This window comes from Dipodomys spectabilis, unplaced genomic scaffold (assembly GCF_019054845.1).
Source record: "Dipodomys spectabilis isolate Male_0828 unplaced genomic scaffold, ASM1905484v1 ptg000054l, whole genome shotgun sequence".
Lineage (NCBI taxonomy): Eukaryota > Metazoa > Chordata > Mammalia > Rodentia > Heteromyidae > Dipodomys > Dipodomys spectabilis.
Window position 1 is genome coordinate 10062378 of NW_024870731.1, and position 21873 is coordinate 10084250.

A 21873-nucleotide genomic window follows, 5' to 3' on the forward strand; every position below is an offset into this window, starting at 1 on the left:
CACTTGAGCCACAGCACCACTTCCGGCTTTTTGCTTATGTGATGCTAAGGAATCGAACCCAGGGCCTCAGGCATGCAAGACAAGCTCTCTACCACTGAGCCACCTTCCCAGCCCTCCAAATCATTTTTTGTTGTCATCATTTGGGCTTTCCTGATTTCAGTCTCCTTTTCATTGTTGGCATATAGAAAAGCTAACAGTTTTATGGGTTGATTTTATACCCTGTTACTTTGCCAGTTTTAAATCAGCCCTAGTTGCTTGGGAGAGTCTATAGGGTCCTTTATGTACAGAATCATGCCATCTGCAAAAAGGGAGTGTTTTGCTTCTTACCTCCCTATTTGGATCACCTTTATGTTTTTCTCTTGCCTTATTGCTCTTGCTATGAATTCCAGCACTATGATGAAGATGAGCAGAGTGAGTGGACATCCTTGTCTCATTCCTAATTTTAGGGAAAATGGTTTTAGATTTTCACCATTAAGTATAAAGTTGGCTGTTGGTTTGTCATATATATAAGTCTTTGTTATACTGAGGAATGTTCCATATATTCCCAGATTTTCCAGAGCTTTTATCATAAAGGAGTATTGGATCTTTTCAACAGCTTTTTCTCTATTTACTGAGATGATCGTGTTAGTTCTTGTCCTTGTTTTTGTTAATGTGTTATATTACATTTATTGATTTACGTATGTTAAACCAGCTTTACACTGGGCACCAGTGGCTCATGCCTTTAATCCTAGCTACTCAGGAGACTGAGATCTAAAAATCATAGTTCAAAGCCAGCCTGGGCAGGAAAGGTTTTAAGATTCTTATGAATAAAATCATCAACCCCTCCCAATCCCGTCCCCCACCCCACCCCAAGGAAGTGAAGGTATAGGCCAAGTGGTAGAGCACTATCCTTGAGCAAAAACAGCTCAGGGACAGTGCCCAAGCCCTGGGATCAAACCCCAGAAGTAGAAAACAAACAAAAGAAACTCCCCAGCTTTTCATTCCTGGGATAAATCCTGTTTAACCATACCATGATTTCTTTGATTAGTTGTTGGATTCAGTTGACCAATATTTTGCTGAGAAGTTTTGCATCTATATTCATTAAGGAGATAAGTCTATAATTCTCTGTTCTTGATGTGTCCTTATCTGGTTTTGGGATAATGTGGTGGTAACCCCTCACTTTCTATTTAATTGAAGAGTTTGAAGACCACTGGTATTAGTTTTCCTCTAAAGGTCTTACAGAATTTGGCTGGGAAGCCATCAGGTCCTGGCCTTTTCTTGGAAGGGAGGTCTTTTATTGCCAATTCAATTTTGTACTTGTGATGGGCCTGTTTTCCTGACTCAGACACAATAATTCTACTCCTGGGCACTTATTCAATAGAACAAGGTTACAGTAAAGCCGCTAGCACAACCATGTGCACTACAGCATTATTCAACATAGCCAAGATACAGAATCAGCCGAGATGTCCCTCAATGGACAAATGGATCAAGAAAATGTGGTACATGTACATAATGTAATTTTACTCATCCAGAAGAATAATACTATGCCATTTGTAAAAAAATGAAAAGACTTGGAAAACATTATATTAAGTGAAGTAAGCCAGACTCAGAGAAACAAAGGTAGCACAGTTTCCCTCATTTGTGGTAAAGAGAATCCACCTATACATCTGTAAGAAAACATGTTGGGTAGTATGCAAGTGTTACAAATGAATGAAGTATAATAGACTCTATGGAGAGCTCAAATGTATAATGCTTTAAGAAGACTAGGTCAAAGCCCAACAAAATCAGCACAGAGAAATGGGTACATGCAAGAGGAGGGGGATGGGATCCAGGGGAGGAGGGTAGACACATCAAGGGGGAAGCAGGGAGAATGCAGTCAAGAATTCATTGCACAATGGGCTGGGAAGGTGGCTCAATGGTAGAGTACTTGCCTTGCGTGCATGAGGCCCTGGGTTCGATTCCTCAGTACCACATAAGCAAAAAGAAAAAAGCCGGAAGTGGTGTTGTGGCTCAAGTGGTAGAGTGCTAGCCTTGAGCTGAAGAGCTGAGGGACAGCGCCCAGGCCCAGAGTTCAAGCCCCATGACTGGACCCCACCCCCCCCAAAAAAAAAAAAAAAAACAGAAAAGAAAAAAGAAAGAATTGCACAAGCCGGGAGCTGTGGGCTCATTCCTGTAATCCTAGCTACTCAAGAGGCTGAGATCTGAGGCTCACGGTTCAAAGCCAGTCCAGGCAAGAAAGTCTGTGAAATTCTTATCTCCAATAAACCACCAGAAAACCGGAAGTGGTGCTATAGGTCAAGTGGTAGAGCGCTAGGTTGAGCTGAAGGGCTGTGGGACAACGCTCAGGCCCAGAGTTCAAGCCCCGTGACTGACATGACCAACCAAAAAAAAAAAAAAATTCATTGCACATACCACAAAATTTAGAAAAGTAAAGGAATGGGTGGGTAACAGGGGGATGAGAATGTTGAGGGGTGACACTGATCAAAATGCGTTGTATTCACAAAAGTGCTTTGTTAAATGGCATCTCCTTTGTATAACTACTTAAAGATAATGATTTTTTTTAAGGCTCTGTGAGGATACAAGTAATTGCTATAAAAATAATATGCTTTGTCGCTGTTATTTTTAATGTACTATGTGATTTTGTTTCTTTTGTATGTTCTTCCCCCTATGGTATAATCCCTGTTGTCACTGTATTTGATTCTGGTGCCCTGCATCTAGTATATACATTTTTCTAATTTGAGGAGGGGAAGGAAATAACAAAATGCTGAAAAACAAGGATACAGGTTGACCCACTGTAACAATGCGATGTACAAGACACTATGTTGAAAATGAACTTTACAACTTTTTGTGTGTGTGTGTGTGTGTGTGTGTGTGTGTGTGTGTGTGTGTGTGTGTGTGTGTGTGTGTGTGTGTGTGTGTGTGTGTGTGTGTGTGTGTGTGTGTGTAGGTGGAGCTAGGAAAGTGGGGAGAGAAAGGATAATAGGGGAAAAAGAAAGGAGAGGGTAACAATGCTCCATAGGAAATGTACTCATTACCTTACTCAGATGTGAGGATCATAGTTCAAAGCCAGCATGGGCAGGAAAGTCTGTGAGAATCTTATCTCCAAAGAAAATGCTGGAAGTAGAGTTGTGGCTCAAAGTGGTGCTAGCCTTGAGCAAAAAAGCTCAGAGATGGCACCCAGTCCCTGAGGTTAAGCTCCACAACAGGGAAAGGGGGAAAAAAAAAAAGCAAAAGAGATAGACCGTAGAGTGCTAATCTAGGAAGCATGAGGCCTTGAATTCAGTCCTCACTATCAAGTAGGGAGTATTTAAGAATATTACTGATAACTATTATAAATCAGTAACACCCTACATACTTTCCCCACGCAAAGTTCATGTGTATCAATAAACCTTTTCCTTAACAAAGTAACCAAAGCCTTTTCTTACCCATAAATATCTAAATTTGACATTAACCTTTCTAGGTTGGAGATGTATTTGATTTATTAAATGAAATAACATTTTATTAAATGAAAAACAACTGCAGAATCACCTTAAATAAGTCTGTCCCCATGGTTAAGTTATGCAGAAAATTTCATCGTATCAGCTTCATCTCACCCAACATTACACTGAATAATCCACTCATATAAAAGTATACTATGAAACAATGGCTTTTTATTTTGTTTTGGTAGTGGTTTTTGTTTGGGGGTAGGTTTTGCTATATAGGTCCAGGCTAGCCTCAATCTGGAGATCTCACCTCTTCCTCCCAAGTAGTGGAATTCCAGGCATGGTTAACAGCACTTTTGGGGAATTGTTTGTTTGTTATTGTTGTTGTTTTAAGGAAAAGTTACTTGACATGAAATCTCTAGAATATCTAGCAGCTGGATGATAGCAATAAAGTAATTTAAAAAAGAATAAAAAGGATTTACTCATTCTATTTTGGGTTTCACACAGCATTGCAACTTTTAGAGACGTCTGCAGTTGGAGCCTGGACATTCATTTTGTTAATCGTGTCCTGCCTGTCCTGCCTCCTACAGTGGTTTAAATAGAAACCATTTATGTGAAGAGATTTCTAAAGTCAGAAACCCCTATTAGGGTATTCTATTAACTCCTATTAGGATATTCTGTTAACTTCAGGTCTCATTCAGCTAATTATTCCTTCTGTCCCTATTCAGTCACCAAGTACTGCCCAAAACAGATTCATTATCATTCTATCTTCTTTTCAAGTTCGCAGAATAAAAATCCCCTCCCCGCTTTTTTGGCCAGTCCTGGGTCTTGAAGTCAGGGCCTGGGCACTGTCCCTGAGCTTCTTTTTTGCTCAAGGCTAGAACTCTACCACTTGAACCACAGTGTCACATCTGGCTTTTTTTCTTTATGTGGTACTGAGGAATTGAACCCAGGGCTTCCATGCTAGGCAAGTATTCTACCACTAAGCTACATTCCCAGCCCTTCCCTTCTTATTTTAATTTTTGGTGCTGGTGCCGGGACTTGAACTCAAAGCTATGTCCTTTCACTTGGCTTTTTTGCTCAAAGCTGGCACTCTGACACTTGAGCCATAACTCCATTTCTAGCTTTTTGCTGATTAACTGGAATCTTTTGGATTTGCCTCAGCTAACTTTGAGCTATCATCTCAGATCTCCCGAATAGCTAAGATTATAGGTGTGAACCACTGGCACCCAGTAAATTTCATACTGCCCAATTACCAAGTTTACTGGTTATTATGAACCCAGACTTCAAAAGTGAGAGAAGGATGGGTGCTGGTGGTTAACACCTGCAATCCTAGCTACTCAGAAGGCTGAGATCTGAGGATCATGGTCCTAAGCCAGCTCAGGCAAGACTCTAGTCTCCTCCATTAACCACCAAGAAAACCAAAACAGAGTTTAAGTGGTAGAGTGTTGCCTTGAGCAAAAAAAAAAAGTTCAGGGACAGAACTAGGCTCTGAGTTCAAGCCCCAGAACCAGTAATACTTCAACTCCCACCCTGAAAAAACGGTGAGAGAAATAAATTTGTTAGTTACAAGCTGTCATAGCTGGAATGGATACCTTGCTCTGCTTTAATACCATACAGATGAAGTAGTTTTTATAATCAGTGCCAAGGGTCTTCAAAACTGTTGCCCAAAGGCTGCCAGCTTCCAAATTTGTAAATTTTTTTTTATTGGAACATAGCTGTGTTTATTCATGTAGGTATTAAAAGAATGTAGCTTTTACATAGTTGTCAGAGCTTGCAAATAGTATCTAAAAATACTACCTAGCCTTTTACAGAAGTTTGACAGACTCTGAACTAGGCTAAGCACTTGGGTAGTAGGTAGTACTAAGATTATTTCTATTTACATATATGTTAAGGAATTATAACAAGTCTCACTAATAATTTTTTTTAAAACTTTTTTTTTTGGTACCAATCCTGGGGCTTCAGTTTTTGCCTGGGCACTGTCGGGAGTTTTTTTTGTTTTTTTGTATTCAAGGCTAGTGCTCTACCACTTTGATCCACAGCACCATTTCCAGCTTTTTAGTAGTTACTTGAAGAGTCTCATGGACTTTTCTTGCACAGGCTGCCTTTAAACTACAATCCTCAGATCTCAGCCTCCTGAGTAGCTAGGATTATAAGCATGAGCGATGGACACCCAGCTAAAACTTGTACTTTCAAAGAATTGTTTTCTGTTTTGGGTTTAAGTCACATCCAACAAAAGTCAAGTATCTTCATCCCAGTTCCCAAACTAAAAACAACGCTTTCCTTGCTGCCTATCAAAAGCACTGCCAAAACTTTCTGATTCTGTCTTGAGGTTGGAAGTAGAACAAGCAAAAAATAGTTCTGTGTGTCCATCTACAAAACTGAAAAAAACAACAGCTGCTATTTTATAGTTAACAGTGTTATTATGGACAAAGCTACAGTGGAATGAAATTAAAACTCCTCCTTAATTCAGATAATGAAGTTCTAATACTCAACAGCACCTCAAAATATGGTCTTATTTGGAGATAGGATCTTTAAATTAATTACTTTTAAGGTAATTAACTTAAAAGAATGTCATAGAGTGGGTTCAATTCTAGTATGTCTAATGTCCTTATAAGAACAAGAAATCTAGACACAGTGAAAACAAAGAAGTCAGCAATTTATAAGCCAAGGAAAGAGGCATAGACAGATCCTTCCCTAAATGGCCTTCAGAAGGAAACAATACTGCTCTCACCTTGATCTCAGACTTCTAGCCTCCAGAACTATAAGAAAGTTAAATACCCAGTTTGTGGTACCAGGTATCCCTAGCCACATTATGACACTACAGTTATAGGTTTTCAAGGAACCACACTAAGTCTAATTCCTGATGCTAGAATCATCAGGTTCCTGTTTCATTATTAAGAATTACTGTTTATAAAAGGTCAATCAAGTGAGTTTTTGACTAAAGGCATTCATAGGTCAGTCATTTAGTGACCTAATAAATCCAGGAAGCAATCTAAGTCTGCAATAATTTTGAAGGAAAAGCATTAAATTTACAGCTTCCAAACAATGTATCTATTCCTGGACAGCTAGAAAATTTAGTCCTTAAAACATCTTCAATGACAGTGTCTGTGAATGAAAATTTTACAAAATGATAATAAGCTATGGTGGAGATACAGTATAATAGACACAGAAAAGGAGATTCAGTTAATAGCAGAATGAACATCGATTCTAACATAGAGATTGTTAGGTCAAACTTCTGATTCTACTTTTTATTAGCAGTACAATTTCATCTACAATGGTATACTTCTGAAAGCTTCAACTTTCAGCTCAAAGTAAAAGGCATGTAACTAGTTTTCTTATCTACAATACTTTCAAAGTTGAGGATGAAAGACTAGTTTTAGCGTAGTAGTTGACATAGAGTACTCATTGCTTGCTATTATTTTAGCCCATTCAATAACAATTGTTAATTGAAGTAGGTACTATCTTAACTATAAATTCTATGAGAATAAGTAATTCACTTATTTGATTACATGCACCATGTGAAAAACATTACTCCTCTGTCCACAATTCTTGAGGTTGCACCATATATAGATAAAAGGTGTTTCTAAGACAATTCATCAAAATATAAAACAAGACGGATGTCATCTTCAATTCAACAAGTCACACCCAAAATACAAAGATTTGCTACCAATCAAAATGAGGAACAACAGAATTAAGTGAAGTTTATTCACAGAAGGGCACAATCATGTATATGTCTATGTGCTCTTAAGTCCCTGGTAATTTTTTGGATCACCACGGACTATCTAGTAAACTCACCATGGAAGAAAACAAAGTGAGATAGCCAATAAAGGGACAGGCAAACAACTTCCTTATTTTTGACAAGGGTAAAGATGAAGAAGTGTAACAGACCATCACTAATAGATCACGGCCTTAAAGTCTACTACTAACCCAAAGGGCTGCCAAGCCACCCCAACTACTTATAGTATATCAATAGAGGAAACCTGCATGTGCTCCAACCGTTACAATATTACAGGCACAGAATCAACAGAGTCAAGGACTTTATGAGTCACAATAAGTAATTACTCCCTTTGTTTCTCTCAGGTATTTGCTACAATGATGGAAAAGAGAGACATTCACAGATGTAGAGCTCAGCACTATTTGTGGTTTCAGGCATTCACTATCGACTCTCAGAATATAACCTCCACAACTAAGAATAGACTGCTGTACTATTAAAACTTCAGATTAAACTTGTTTGTTTAGGTAGGCTGAGCATCAATGATTGGAACCAAAAGTATTTTAAAGTATGAATATTTGCAGAGACTTTATAGGCTGAGCATTTCTAATCTGAAAAAAACTTTTTATATTGTGAAGCACTGAGGTAATACTTGAACCATGCTCCAAACTGCCCCACCACCTTTTATTTTTTGGTTTGTTGTTGGGCTTGAACTCTAGGCCTGGGTGCTGTTCCTGAGCTCTTTTGCTCAAGGCTAGTGAATGACTGTTGAGTCATAACTTCACTTCCAGTTTTTGAGAGGTTAATTCAAGAGAATAGTCTCACAGACTTTTCTGCCCAAGCTGGCTTCAAGCTGTGATTCTCAGACTCCCAGCCCTTTTTTATTTTATTTTTCAGATAGGATTTTCCTCCCTTTTTTGGAGTTTATTATTATTTTTAAACATTTTTTTACTGTAAGGACACTGTATAGAGGGTTTACAGTTACATCAATAAGGTAATGAGTACACTTCCTATTGAGCATTGTTACCCCCTCCTTTGTTTTTCCCCTACTATCCCTTCCCTCCCCACTTCCCCAACTCCCACCTCCTGCCAAATTGTAAAGTTCATTTTCAAAATAGTGTCTTGTCTTGTACATCTCATTGTTACAATGGGTCAACCTGTATACTTGTTTCAGCATTTTGTTATTTCCCTTCTCCTCCCCAAATTAAAAAAATGTATATACTAGATACAGGGCACCAGAATCAAATAGTGACAGCAGGGGTTATACCATAGGGGTAAGAACATACAAAAGAAACAAAAAAATTACATACAAAGAAAAAAAAAAACCTCTCGTGTCCCTATCATGGGTTCATTTAGCTTAGCATCATCTTCTATGGTCATATTAGCATCATCTTCTATGGTTGTATGTACATAGCTTTTGGCCTTTTGGCTTGTCTGGTAAGATTATCCTAGATATATGCTAGTTATTGCAAATAAGGAAAACCATGGGACCTATGTTTCTTTGGGTCTATTTACTTCACTTAATATAATTTTTCCCAAGTCTTTCCATTTCCTAACAAATGGGGCAGTGTCATTCTTTCTGATGGAGGCATAGAATTCCAGTGTGTGCGTGTGTGTGTCAGTGTCACAGTTTCTAGATCCATCCATCTACTGAGGCATAGAATTCCAGTGTGTGTGTGTGTGTGTGTGTGGCATAGAATTCCAGTGTGTGTGTGTGTGTGTGTCACAGTTTCTTTTTTTTTTTTTTTTTTTTTTTTGGGTCCGGTCGTGGGGCCTGAACTCTGGGCCTGGGCACTGTCCCTCAGCTCTTCAGCTCAAGGCTAGCGCTCCACCACTTGAGCCACAGCACCACTTCCGGCTTTTTTCCTTTTGCTTATGTGGTGCTGAGGAATCGAACCCAGGGCCTCAGGCATGCAAGGCAAGCGCTTCTACCACTGAGCCAACTTCCCAGCCCTAGTGTCACAGTTTCTTGATCCCATCCATCTACTGAGGGATTTTGGGGTTGGTTCCATATCCTAGCAGGATATTTTTACTTTTGCCAGGGACCGACCTTGAATCATGATCCTCCTACCTCTACCTCCCATGTAGCTTAGCTTACAGGCATGTGACATAATCCCTAGCCTAAAATTTTTCAAAAGCTTCGTTTGGAGCATTCAAATTTCAGATTTTAGGACTAAGAATATGCAATGAAGGTAACAATGACTTGTGTTATGTAATTGTAACTATTCTGTACATCACTTTCTGGTGGTTAACTGGAGACAAGAATCTCATGGAGACTTTGATGCTTGGGCTGGCTTTGAACTGCTATCCTCAGATCTTAGTCTTCTGAGTAGTAGGATTATTAGGTATGAATTGACGGTGTGTAGCTCTATACATCACCTTTATAGTAACAATAAAAATAAAAAATTTTTAAAAAAAGAATATTTAATCTTTTCCCCCCCTTGCTATTCTGGTAATCTATTTCTACTATATAACGCAGAATTTATAATTTAGGCTATACTGGTTGATAATACTAGGTTTATAATAAAACCACTCATAGTTTTATTAGAAGTGGTTTACTAACTTTAACTCTAAAGGTTAGTAAACATATTATTACCTGTCTTCTTTCGTTCTATCTGTTGTCTAATTATGTGAGTTTTGTCTCATGCTCTGATCATGTCCAGTAAGGTATTATACAAAGCTTTAAAGTCTGTTTTTTTGATTCTAGAATTTGTTGAATGAGAATATACTGTTTTGCTTTATAAAGTATATGTAATTACTTTTCTTCAGCTTTATCTTTCTAGATCTTAAAAATGAATTATTTTGTTTCTTTCCTGTGAACAAGTCTCTATTGTTTTAGAATGTAATCTGATTTCAAAACTGGTAGGAAAGCCAGGTAGTGGTGCTCAAACTTGGAATCCTAGCTACTAGGGAGGTTGTGATGTAAGGATTGTGGTTTAAAGCCAATCCAGGCAGCAAAGTCTAAGAGATTTTAATCTCCAGTTAACCACCAAAAAGCTGGAAGTGGAGCTGTGGCTCAAATAGTAGAGTACTAGCCTTGAGCACAAAAGCTCAAGTAAAAAACTCTACCACTTGAGCTACAGTGCCAGTTCCAGCTTTTTCTCTTTATGTGGTACTGAGGAATCAAACTCAGGGCTTCACGCATGCTAGGCAAGCACTCTACCACTAAACCAAATTCCCAGCTGTATTAGTACATTTATTAAGTGTATTTCTTCAGCAAGTTCAAAAGTGTTGGAAAAAAACAGCGTAAAAATAATCGGCATGTTTTGAGTATGAATTATGCTAGTTACACTTCCAAATTATCTTAGTTGAATCATCCCCTTTGCTTCTTCAAAGCCCATAAAACTTACATTTTAACCATTCTTCAGAAGAGGAGGTTGGGTAAAATCAGAGCCTGAGCAAATTCCCAAAGATTATAAAGGTGCTAACAGGACTTGCATTCAATTCTATCTGGCTAGAGACCCTGTGCTCTTTGTACCATATATATAGTGTTTCTCATGGTAAGGGAAAGCCTAGTTTATTTTTGAACTTATAAGTATCAAACTCAAGTGATAGGTTTTTTGGGGTCATTTTATGTATTTATTATCTGAGAAATTTTAAATTTGCTACTAGTCATGGTATAAAAAGAATAAAGAATAACATGAATAGCATATTTAAAGCCAATGTATTCAAATATTAAGTAATCAATATAGACATTATTGATAGATTTTACATTTTTTATACTGATGAAATACAATGTGTTTTTTTAGTTATAGCATCGTAATTTATACTACCTACACTTCTATTTTTTTTTTTTTTTGTCGGTCATGGGACTTGAACTCTGGGCTTAGACACTGTCCTTGTGCTCTTCAGCTCAAGGCAAGTGCTCTACTGCTTGAGCCACAGCACCACTTCCGGTTTTCTAGTGGTTTATTGGAGATAAGAGTCTCACAGACTTTCCTGCCCTGGCTGGCTTTGAACCGCGATCCTCAGATCTCAGCCTCCTGAGTAGCTAGGTTTACAGGTGTGAGCCACTGGCACCCGGCTACTTCTAATTTTTTATAGTCAAATGTAAAGTAGGTAGCTGATGTAGGTATGTTAAATGACTGGAGATTTCTGTTCTCAAGTACAATTACAGGTAAATAAGCTTGTCTCTATAACAAAAAAGAGAAAAATCTCACTTTTATTTGTTAAAAATCTAGATTGATAGAAAATTTCATGTGTGAAATACAATGTTTTTGTTTTCTTAATCAGAACCCAACTGGCAACTGACGAGAAAGCAAGTCTAGGAAAGAAAATGAGTTGTAGTTTTATATAAAAAATTAAAAAAATGAGAAAACCCAAATCATTTGCTTTCTCCCTTCCAATTATGAGACTCCTTCAGTCCTATACTCTTACTCTACTACTCCATTTCTTCCACTCTGATTTTCAATAAAGATTTGTGAAACTGAGACTGATATTTAAACAAACTTCTGAAAGAGAGAGAAGCCATACATTCAGGAAGATATTGCTGAGCCACAATATGGCAGGTTTCCTATTTGCAGATTTAGCTAACATTTTAATATTAAAAATATTTCATGTTTGCATCTGTTTGTACACACAAAACCCATCATTCCTTACAAAGTACTGATAATGGCTATTTACTTAACTTTTACACTGTATTAGGTTTTTAGAATTATAGGGATTATTTCAAGTACACGAGAGGCTATTATTAGGTTATATGTAAACATATGTACATAGGGGACTTGAACACCTGAAGATTTAGGTCTCCACAGCAGGAATTCAAAGTGTCTTAGGAAGCAATCCTCTTGTGCATACAGAGATACTTGCATTCATTTGGCGTCTATTACATATTTAGCCCTGTACTAGTACTATTCTATTATTTTTATTACTTTATTATTTATTAGTACTATTATTTTAGTACTGTGAATACCAGGGAGGTAGAGCAATTCTCTGCCATCTTGATGTTTACATTTTAGCAGGGCAAGAATGGCAATGATGAAAAAGCACCAGGAGAAAAAACACAAGCATAGTAAAGCTGATAGAAATAGTCAGAGAACTTAACAAGGTGTCATTTTAGCAAAAACACAAGGTGAGGAAGTGAAGTCAGTCATGTGGCTTTCTGACAAAGGAAGTCTAAGGCTAAGAAGTGTAGGGAAGGCGACCAGCAGGTCAGACAGAACCACAAGAAAGGTAAAGAGCAGAAGAAATTTGGGGTTGAGAAATGTTGTTAATACAGCCTTTAGGCCAATGTAAAACAATTTTTTTATTCTGAGAACAACAGCAACTTACAAGTTGTTCCTTTGCAAAGAAAGATATTCTCAATGAAAATGGTAATGATCTGGCATTGGTGGTTCTTACCTATAATATACTCAGGAAGCTGAAATCTAAGAATCAAGGTTTTAAGCCAGCCAGATTGTAAAATTCACCAGAGTGGAGCTGTGGCTCAAGGGGTGAAGTGCCAACCTTGAGTCAAAAAGCTAAGGGACAGTGTCTAGACCCTGAGTTCAAGTCCCAGTACTGGCACCAAAAATGAAAAAAAAAAAAACCAGTACAACAAGTTTGGTGGTGGTAGCTTGTTTCTGCAATCCAAAATCCTAAGGAGTATGAGATTTAAGGACTACAGTTCAAAGCCAGCCCCAGGCAGACAAATCTGTGAGACCCCTATCTCTAACTAGTAAGATGCTAGAGTGAAGCTTGTCATATTGAGACTGTTGTAGATATGTGTGAGTTACTCATGTTTGACTGGTTGCTTATCAGTTCTCAAGAGTCATGAGGAGTACACCGGGAAACTCGGAACCAGATATGGGGCTTGTGTCATTTGAGGATGTGTCTGTGGATTTCACTTGGGAGGAGTAGAGAACTTAGATGATGCTCAGATAAAATCTACAGGGATGTGATGCTGGAGTTCTACAGTACAGAAGGCCTGGTGTCCTTGGGTCATTGTGTTATCAAACCTGACATGATCTTCAGGTTGTAGCAAAGTTGTGGGCCATGATAGTATAAGCAGCGGCAAACTGGAGCTACCCAGATGTCCAAAAAGAGAATGACCTGAATGAGACCAGTCATGAAAATCAGAGAGAAGTTTATGGTAACAGCACATCAAGTGAAAAAGTTAGATTCAGAAACATATTTAATGTGAGCCCAAATCATGTTTGCAGTGTATCTTAAAGAATAAAAAGTCTTCAGAAATGAAGCCCAAGGCACTTAATGTATGGCAGAAGATGCATCTCTCTACTGAGTCTGGTGAGATGAAAGCTGGAGAGGAACTTGATAGTCTTAATCCAACTCGAAGGCCCTCAGATATTCTGAGCATCTTACTGTGCCTAACAAAATTCAAGGTGTCCAGAATATTGACTTGAATGAAAATTAGGAGACATTGGTGGCACCTTATAATTATCAATAGCAGCATATCAACTAAAGAAAGGGTTGAGTTTGGGAAAATATTTAATGGGAGTTCAAGCCACAGAAAATTAAATCTCAAGGAATGAGTCCCAAGGGATTTAATGGATAGCACAATGTGCTTTACCTTTGTGAGCTTTATGAGATGCAGGCTAGAGAGAAACCTTTTAAGTCTCAATGTAACCAGGAAGCCCTCCTCAGACATTTTGAGCCTTTTAGTTTAGTTTAGTAAGAAGATTCAAAGTGAGCAACCACAAATTCAGTATTGTGGACAGGAAAAAGTCGTCAGTATGAAAGCTTGTGGACCCATAGACATTTTATGATACCTCCACAATGAAGTCAGTGAATATGAGAAAGCCTTTGATAAGGTATCTTTTATTGCCCAAAAAGAAAAGGAGGGAGAAAGTTTTTGAATATGTGATAAAATGTTCTGTACAACATCTATACTCACTAAACATGAACTTGAAGGAGAGATGTGTCACAATGGTAATTTTAAATCAACCTTCATTAAGAAATTACATTCCAATGAGCCCAGGTGGCTCACACCTGTAATCCTAGCTACTCAGGAGGCTGAAATCTGAGGATTGCAGTTCAAAGCTAGCCTGGGCAGGAAAGTCCGTGAGCCTCTTATCTCCAATTAACCACCAGAAAACTGGAAGTAGCACTGTGGATTAAAGTGGTAGAAGAATAGCCTTGAGCAAAAAAATCTCAGGCATAGGCCCTGAGTTCAAGCCCCACATCAGACAAAAAAGCAAAGACAAAGATATTGCATTTTTCAAAATATCTCAGAGAATGCATGTGGGGAGAGGGGGTGAAAGCCTTACTGATGTGGTGAACTTGAGAAATCATTTTGTCAGAAGTCAAAACTAAATTCACCAGAGAAACCATGAGAGAAACTGTATAATATATGTGGTAAAAGTGGGGTTTTTTTTTTTTTAGCAAGATATCAAACTGCAAAATACAGAGAATTTACCCAAGTGGTAAACTGTGAAAACAATATTTCTTTAACAAGTTAAACCTCCATATACCCAAATAAGTATAAAATTTCAAATATATCTCATCTCTCCTAGTATATCAGAGAATTTATAAAGCTTATAAATGAAAAGATCAGGAAAACTTTCAAGCAAGTCACACCTTCTTAGACATCAGAGAACTCACATAGGTGGGAAACTCTATAGTATAATGTATGTGGAAAAACCTTTTACTGAAAGAAAAACCTCAACATCAGAAAACTCATACAAATGAGAAACTATTAATGTAAAAAATGTAGAGAAACTTTCAACCATAAGTCATCTGTCACTGTACATCAAAAATAAGAAATTATAAAAATGTAATATATGTGCTGGGCTGGGAAGGTGGCTCAGTGGTAGAGCGCTTGCCTTGCATGCCTAAGGCCCTGGGTTTGATTCCTCAGCACCACATAAGAAAAAAGCCGCAAGTGGCACTATGGCTCAAGTGGTAGAGCGCTAGCCTTGAGCTGAAGAGCTGAGGGACAGCACCCAGGCCCAGAGTTCAGGCCCCACGACCGGACTGCCTCCCCCCCCAAAAAATGTAATATATGTGTAAAGACTTTTAACCTGGAGTCAAACCTCCACTTACATCAGAGAACTAAGATAGCTGAGAAACCCTGTGAGTATAACAGGGCAAAGTCACAAGTCAGACCTCAGAGAGTTTAAACAGACAACCCTAAAGTGGTAATAATTTAGTTTTTGTTAAATGAGATATCCCTGGCCCAAAAATAGGTTCACATTATTTTGTAGTTTTACCTTTATGATTCCTTCCCCCAATAAATTAACTTGAGAATAAGAGGTGATAGCAAAGGTCAAAAAAAACTCAGAGTAGAAGTGTTGGCTCAAGTGGTAGAGCACCAACAATGAACCAGAAAAATTGAGCTCTTGTCTGAGACCTTGAATTCAAGCCCAGGTACCAGCACAAAAAGGGGAGGGGGGAAGGAACATACTTTTCAGAGGCAAGTTTCTAGCACAGAAAATTCCTTAGATGATGTTTGTGACAAAAATTCCATATATAAATTGTAACTATCAACTTAAAATGATTATAAAGATGCCTAATTAAAAGGAAAAGGAGCCAGGAACTGGTGGCTGATACCTATAATCCTAGCTACTCAGGAAGCTGAGATCTGAGGATTGTGGTTCAAAGCCAGCCAGGACAGGAAAGACCATGAGACTTTTATCTCCAATTAACCACCAGAAAACAGGAAATGGTGCTGTGTCTCAAAGTAGTAGAGTGCTAGCCTTGAGCCAAAAAGCTCAGGCAGGGACAGTGTATAGACCCTGAGTTTAACCCCCAGAACCGACAAAAAAGAAAAACAGTTTTTATCCTTGAATTTTCTTGGTTCTTTACTAAATTTCAGCAAGTGACCTTTAAGGAAGTGTGTCAGGGAATAAGTAATTCATAAAGAAAATTAACAAAATTAATTGGATCCATATCTAAATATATTTAATTCTATATGATCATGAAATTTGAAATAAAAACCAGGTATGAAAAATTTTATGAATTTACAATGTAAAATTCTTTTTTTTTTTGTCAGTTGTGGGGCTTGAACTCTGGGCCTGGGTGCTGTCACTCAGCTCTTCAGCTCAAGGAAAGCGCTCTACCACTTGAGCTACAGCGCCACTTCCAATGTAAAATTATTATTTTGGGGGGGGGGGGGGGGCGGGTCTGGTCGTGGGGCCTGAACTCTGGGCCTGGGTGTGCTGTCCCTGAGCTCTTCAGCTCAAGGCTAGTGCTCTACAACTTGCGCCACAGCGCCACTTCCGGCTTTTTTCTTTTTGCTTATGCGGTGCTGAGGAATCACCAGGGCCTCAGGCACGCAAGGCAAGTGCTCTACCACTGAGCCACCTTCCCAGCCCCCAATGTAAAATTCTTAAGTATACTATCTCCATAGAAAATTTCAGCTCTTCTGTGCCTAACAAAATGTCAAAAGAATGATATTACTCCAATTTCCCTATGCATATATCTGTGCAATCTGGCAATACAAAATTAAGTCAGGTGTAGACGTGCACACCTATTACCCCAGCTACTTGCAAGGTGATGGCAGGAGGTGAAGGTAGAAGAATTTTAAGTTGAAGGCAAGTCTGGACAAAGTTAGGGAGATTCAGACTCGAAACAAAAGAGTCAAGGAGCATGGCTCAATTGGTGGAGGCTTGCCTAGCATGGGTGAGGCAGTAGCTTCAATATCCAGTGATGAAAAAAGAAAACAATATCAACTTAACTATGTGTAAGCTTTCCTGAAAATCATTATTAACCTGACAATAACAAGAATATTTCTAAGGTCTGTTTGATTGCTTATTTTAGGACAATGAGCACTCTGATCATAACAGGAGCTACTCGGTAAAAGAGATGTTTAGTATTCAAATCATAAAACTTGAATAATTTAGAAAGAATTAAAAATAAAGCAAACTTATTTAAAAGCAATTTTACAGACCCTTAAAAAGCCATGAATCCTGACAACACTGCCTTAAAAATATGTCTGTAGAGACTGTTACCACCTATCCAGCTGCATTTGGTCTGAGCCATCCTTTCCCCTTCCTTTGAAGAAATGCAATCATCTCCTAGTAACTCTCCTACTAATTCTCTATGTAATGTCTTTTGTAACACTTATTCACTCCTATTATGTTGATCTCCTTTTCCATAGCACTTACCATCTTTGAACATAATTTGCATTCACTGCCTGTTTATTATAGTATGACCTATACATGGGAAGCAATTGTCTGTTCTGTAGTCTAAAAACTCAGAATAGGCCATTTGGTCAGAATTTTAGAGTAAATAAACATATAGCTTACAAAACAATTATTAAGAACCAAATTTTATAGGAAAAGCCAATTATGCTTGAAATATTGTGATAAAGTATACATATTACCATACCAGATAAAATAAGCAGTTCAATGATTTCTGCATCTCCAAGATAGGCAGCAGCATGTAATGGTGTTCTCTTTTCATTGTCCTGTGATAACAAGGAAAGATAGAAAATCATTTTAAAAATAAAGCTAATTTTAATACATTAAGTGAAGAAAAAAAGTTTTTACAACGTTATTTCCACAACTCAATTAATAAAACACAGACTATTCTCTTGCCAAGTAAATGAAAACCTCTACAAGTATGGGGAGGTGAGGGTGGAAGAACTTAACAATGGCTTTGGTTGAGCATGTCTATTTTTAAAATCTGAAATATGCTAAATGTGAAAAGCTTTTGAGTGCTGACGTGACACCACAGCAGAAAATTCCCTATCAAAAAATCTTGCTTCATGTCCCAAAAATTATTTTAAAATATCTTGTAAAATTACCTTTGGAAGCCTATGTGTAAAAAGAACATATTAAATAAAAATAAATCTCATGGTCAGACTTAGGGCTCATACTCAAGAAATCTCATATGTAAATATTCAAAATCTGAAATCTGGAACAATCTGCTCCCAAGCATTTGGGTAAAGGATACTCAACATGTATAATGTGTATGAAAGAGTAATTAGATGACAAAGGAAGTCTCTTACTTTCTTTGAACAATAACTGTTGATTCTTTCGCATACCAGTCTTTTCTTTTTTGCCAGTATATTACAATTTTACAGTTTACAACTGTAGACTTAAATAAACACAAACTTAACCTCAAAGATTTGCTTATAAAAATGTTTACAAGAAGTACTCATAATGGGGGCTGGGAAGGTGGCTCAGTGGTAGAGCGCTTGCCTTGCATGCCTGAGGCCCTGGGTTTGATTCCTCAGCACCACATAAACAAAAAGAAAAAAAGCCGGAAGTGGCGCTGTGGCTCAAGTGGTAGAGTGCTAGCCTTGAGCTGAAGAGCTGAGGGACAGCGCCCAGGCCCAGAGTTCAGGCCCCACGACCAGACTACCCCCCGCTCCCGCAAAAAAAAAAAAAAAAAAAAAAAAGAAGTACTCATAATGGCATTAAGGAAAATGAGGATTTGGAAGCATCCTTTCCTTTCAAACAATCTTAAGGTTTTTCTTTATGTTCCTGCTGGTTCTGTTTTCATAGTCAACCAATTCCCACCCACCCCACCTCCACTGAGGAGGGGGACACTATACCTGAGCTATTTTGCTCAAGGCTATCAGCCTCTACCAAGTCAGACACACTTTAGTTTTTCTGGTAGTTAATTTGAGATTAGAGTCTCATGGACTTTCTCCTGCCTGAGCTGGCTTGGAACAACAATCCTCAGATCTCAGCTTCCAGAGTAGCTAGGATTATAGTCATGAATCATAAGTAATCAGCCAGTGTCTGTTTTAATATTTAAAAAGTACGTATTACCACCTCACCCCAGTTAGAATGGCTATAATCAAGAAATCTAATAACAACAGATGCTGGAGGGGATGTGGACAGAAGGGAACCTTACTGCACTGTTGGTGGGAGTGTAAATTTGTTCAACCACTTTGGAAAGTAGTATGGAGGTTCCTCAAAAGATTCCACATAGAGCTCCCCTATGACCCAGCAATACTACTTTTGGGCATTTACCTGAATGATCACAAACAAGACCATACTAAAGTTACCAGAACTATGTTTATTGCAGCATGATTTACATAGCTAAGATATGGAACCAACCCAGATGCCCTTCAGTAGATGAATAGATCAAGAATATGTGGTATATATACACAATGGAATTCTTTTTTTTTTTTTATAGAGCAAACAAAATTTTATTTTTTAAAAGAGATGGAAATCGAATTTACGTGTTTACTTGAAATTAGTAAATACATTTTTAGTAGCCTACATAAAGAGACATAGCTTTGACCAAATTACAGACAAGAATCTAAATCCTTGATAATTTTAGTAACAGATCTGACTGAAATCATTTGAATCACACTTTTCCTCTATAATGAAGGAATAGGTCCAGGCTAGGAAAGCAGCTAGAGAAGGCAGGCCAATTGTATCTGTGAGAAAACTTTGTGGAAACTGGTATTGAGGATTATCTACTGGTGATCCACTTGCACTGGAAGCATGATTCTGAACTATTGCTTGCTGATTCTGAACTATTGCTTTGATCATTATATTCTCCAAGAAGAAAAAGTGAAAATTGATTGCAAAGAACTACTAATAGATTTTGACTTCTCATTAAGCACCTTCAATCATCAAAATCACATGAAGAAAATAGACAGGCCTACTTTTTTAGATGAAAACAAGTGTCTTTAAAAAAAACAAGGAATTTAAGTAGTCATGAAAAGGACTTGTATTTTACTACTGAATTATACATTTTTTTCTAATGTTGGGTAACAATAAATAATGGATCTATTAGAAAGCTCTTAAAGCTCATATACACAATGGAATTCTATGCCTCCATCAGAAAGAATGACAATGCCCCATTTGTTAGGAAATGGAAAGACTTGGAAAAAATTATATTAAGTGAAGTAAGCCAGGCCCAAAGAAACATAGGTCCCATAGTTTCCCTTATTTGCAATAACTAGTATATGTCTGAGACAAGCAGAAAGGGTCAGATAAGTTGATGTTAGGCAAAATGAACCCCAAGATAAGGACTCAAATCAGTTTTTTTTTTTTTTTGGCGTCCGGTCGTGGGGCCTGAACTCTGGGCCTGGGCGCTGTCCCTCAGCTCTTCAGCTCAAGGCTAGCGCTCTACCACTTGAGCCACAGCGCCACTTCTGGCTTTTTTCTTTTTGCTTATGTGGTGCTGAGGAATCGAACCCAGGGCCTCAGGCATGCAAGACAAGCACTCTACCACTGAGCCACCTTCCCAGCCCCTCAAGTCGCTTTTCTTTCTTGCTATTGTTTCTAACATATTTTAAGATGATTTCTTTGTTGCTTTGTATGTCCCTCCCCCATGGTATAACCTCTGTTTTCACTGTATTTGGTGTTGGTATAATTTGTGGAGGGGAAGGGAAAAAACAAATTGTTTAAATAGGGGATATAGGTGGACCTATTGCAACAATGAGATGTACAAGATGTTATGTTGAAAATGAACTTTACAACTTTGGCGTGAGGGGGGAGAGGGGAAGGGATGGAAAGAGGAAACAAAGGAGGAGGCAATAATGCTTGCTAAGAAATGTACTCATTACCTTGCCCATGTAATTGTAACCCCTCTGTACGGTATTTTCACAATATATATATATATATAAAAATAGTACATATTCTCTCAACTCTTTCTTCAGGAAGGGAAACTATATTTAATGTATTATTGCTTTCTGAATCTTCTGTTCCCAAACAAGTGTTCTCCAGTTTGATAAGCAAGATTTTAAAGTAATGTCACATCCAGGGATTATTATTATTTATTTGGGGAGGCTGGGAAGCAGTACTGGGGTTCAAACTCATGGTCTCATGCTTGGCTGACAAAATGCTGCTAAGTGATGCTTCTAGCTCTGTTTTCCACTGGTTAATTGTGTGTGTGTGTGAAAATACCATACAGAGGGGTTACAATTACATGGGCAACCACTGGTTATTCTTCAGATAGTGAGGCTCTCACTTTCCAAAGGAGCAAAGGCCTCACCACAATCTACTTACTCTACAGGCTTTCCAGTGTCACTAGGATCACAGGAGTGAACCATGCAATAACCACCTCACTCTATGGAAATGATTGTTCTCTCTGGGATGGCCTGTTATAGTGATACTCCCAAATTTAGCTCTGCATGCAGCTAGGGTGACAGGAATGTACCACTGCATCAAGCTATGTACTAAGAAGTGGTCTCTTGAACTGTTTTGCCCTAACTGGCCTGAAAACAGTGACCTTCCCATTCTTTTTTTTTATTATTGTGAAAATACTGTACAGAGGGGTTACAATTACATGGGCAAGATAGTGAGTACATTTCTTATCAAGCATTGTAGCCTCCTCCTCTGTTTACCCTTCCCATCCTCCCCCCCCCCACGATCTCACCCCCAAGTTGTAAAGTTTGTTTTCAACATGACAACTTGTACTTCTCATTGTTGCAACAGGTCCACCTGTATCCTTATTTAAAGGACTTGTTTTTCCCCTTCCCCTCCACAAATTATACCCACATCAAATACAGTGAAAGCAGGGGTTATACTGTGGGGGAGGGACATACAAAGCAACAAAGAAATAATCTTATAATTGCGATAGAAACAAGACCTTCCCATTCTTACAGCCTCCCAAGCAGCTGTGATTACAGGTGAGAGCCACTGGCACTTTTAGGGATTTTTATTTATTATAACCCATCTGAAATCACAGGGGAGAGAGTAGTACTGACTTGGCTGTATTTGAAAAATTATTGTTTATAGAGCCTTGTTCTAGCTCACTGTTCTATCTCCCTTTTTCTTTAATCTACCATTAAAAAAAAAACTTGTTATCTGTTTATTGATAGTATTCAAGTTTGAACTCAGGGTCATTTTCAGCTGATACTCTACCACATGAGCCACATGTCATATCCTACTTTTTGCTGGTTATTTTAGA

At 38.2% G+C, this 21873-nt stretch overlaps 1 protein-coding gene across 5 annotated transcripts in view; it reads right to left on the reverse strand.

The window, feature by feature from the left end:
- Ankrd28 (ankyrin repeat domain 28) overlaps positions 1-21873 on the reverse strand; it is a 166041-nt gene that overhangs the window by 64057 nt on the left and 80111 nt on the right. For all 5 annotated transcript variants that reach the window (XM_042679783.1, XM_042679786.1, XM_042679785.1 and 2 more), the window contains one exon: positions 17383-17461. In XM_042679783.1, the coding sequence (XP_042535717.1) occupies positions 17383-17461 (79 nt within the window). The remainder of the gene's footprint in view (positions 1-17382; positions 17462-21873) is intronic.